At 53.1% G+C, this 1,521-nt stretch overlaps 1 protein-coding gene across 1 annotated transcript; it reads left to right on the forward strand.

Annotated features, from left to right (window-relative positions):
- The first annotated feature begins 618 nt into the window (after nucleotides 1–618).
- LOC101436165 (small ribosomal subunit protein uS9-like) lies at nucleotides 619–1,178 on the forward strand. Its single transcript, XM_058280477.2, has one exon. The coding sequence runs from the start codon at nucleotides 687–689 to the stop codon at nucleotides 1,125–1,127; it is 441 nt and encodes a 146-aa protein (XP_058136460.1). The 5' UTR covers nucleotides 619–686; the 3' UTR covers nucleotides 1,128–1,178.
- Nucleotides 1,179–1,521: the final 343 nt, after the last annotated feature.

Consider the following 1,521-nt stretch of genomic DNA (forward strand, 5'->3'; position numbering starts at 1 on the left):
GAAACGGGCCTGTGATGCCCCTGTACCCCTCGCCCGAGGGGGAGGAGTAGTTGGGGAGAAGTAAGGAGAGGAAGACAAGAAGCTATAGGCGAGCGGTCTGGAGTAGGTGGCTTTTGGTGAGGTTGGGGTGAGAGGAGTTTAGAGAAGCGTACGAAGCTCTGATCAGATTAATGAGGGGGCTGGTGTACAGAGTAGGGGGTAAGCGAGGCTTGGGGTTGTGGGAGCTGAGGGAGGCAGTGGCGAGGGGGGTGCCGGGCGAAGGAGTGGGTGAGGTGGAGCGGGGCAGGGAAGGGGGCTGTGCCTTTGGAGGATTGAAAATCTGATTTGGGCCCACTGGGGTGGAACGTGTGGGAGGTGTGGAACACGGGACATGGGGTGCAGCGATGCCCGGAGATGTACTCACCATATGCATTGGATGTGACATGATGATGGGGGAGAGTGTTATTGTGGGGGGAGTGGTGGGGTGGTGGCGGCGGGGGCGAATGAGGACCTCATATTTTTTTAATGTAATATCTTTTTAAAAAATGAATAAATTGAGTAGAATTTGAAAAAAAAAAAAAAAGAAAGAAAAGTAACAGAGCTAATGGGAATGAAAGACACAACAGGTGAGGTTAAAAAAAAACACATTAGCTTTTTTTTTCCAGTTACGGCGCAGCGCGGTGAGGAGCTCATCTAAGCCCGCAACCATGCCATCCAAGGGCCCGTTGCAGTTGGTGCAGGTCTTCGGACGCAAGAAGACGGCTACAGCCGTGGCGCACTGTAAACGGGGCAACGGCCTAATCAAAGTGAGCGGGCGGCCTCTGGAGATGTTCGAGTCGTGCACGCTGCAGTACAAGCTACTGGAACCCGTTCTGCTTCTGGGCAAAGAGCGGTTTGCTGGCGTGGACATCCGCGTCCGTGTGAAGGGTGGTGGTCATGTGGCCCAGATTTACGCAATCCGCCAGTCCATCTCCAAAGCCCTGGTGGCCTATTACCAGAAATATGTGGATGAGGCTTCCAAGAAAGAGATCAAAGACATCCTCATCCAGTACGACCGGACCCTGCTGGTGGCTGATCCCTGTCGCTGCGAATCCAAGAAGTTTGGAGGCCCTGGTGCCCGTGCTTGCTACCAGAAATCCTACCGATAAGCCCACTACAAGGAGCAGGGTTCACCTTTATAATAAACCAGGGTTGTGGGATTTAAAAAAAAAAAAAAAACACATTAGAGCGAAGCGGGTGTGGCTCCAGTGATAGAGTTTCCGCCTACCATATGGGAGGACCTGGGTTCAATCCCTGGGGCCTCTGGGTGAAAAAGATGAAGAGAATGCATGGCCACACAGCAAGCCAGTGTCCACGCGAGTGCCTGCGTGGTGAACTAGTGCCCACATGAGTGCCTGCGCAAGTGCCCACATGGTGAGCCAATGCCCCACGCAAATGAGTCACACAGCAAGATGATGATGCACCTAAAGAGAGGCAAGGGGAGAGTCAAGGTGAAGCACAGCAGAAACCAGGAACTGAGGTGGCACAATTGACAGGGAATCT

The sequence above is a fragment of the Dasypus novemcinctus genome, chromosome 18 (genome assembly GCF_030445035.2).
Source record: "Dasypus novemcinctus isolate mDasNov1 chromosome 18, mDasNov1.1.hap2, whole genome shotgun sequence".
Lineage (NCBI taxonomy): Eukaryota > Metazoa > Chordata > Mammalia > Cingulata > Dasypodidae > Dasypus > Dasypus novemcinctus.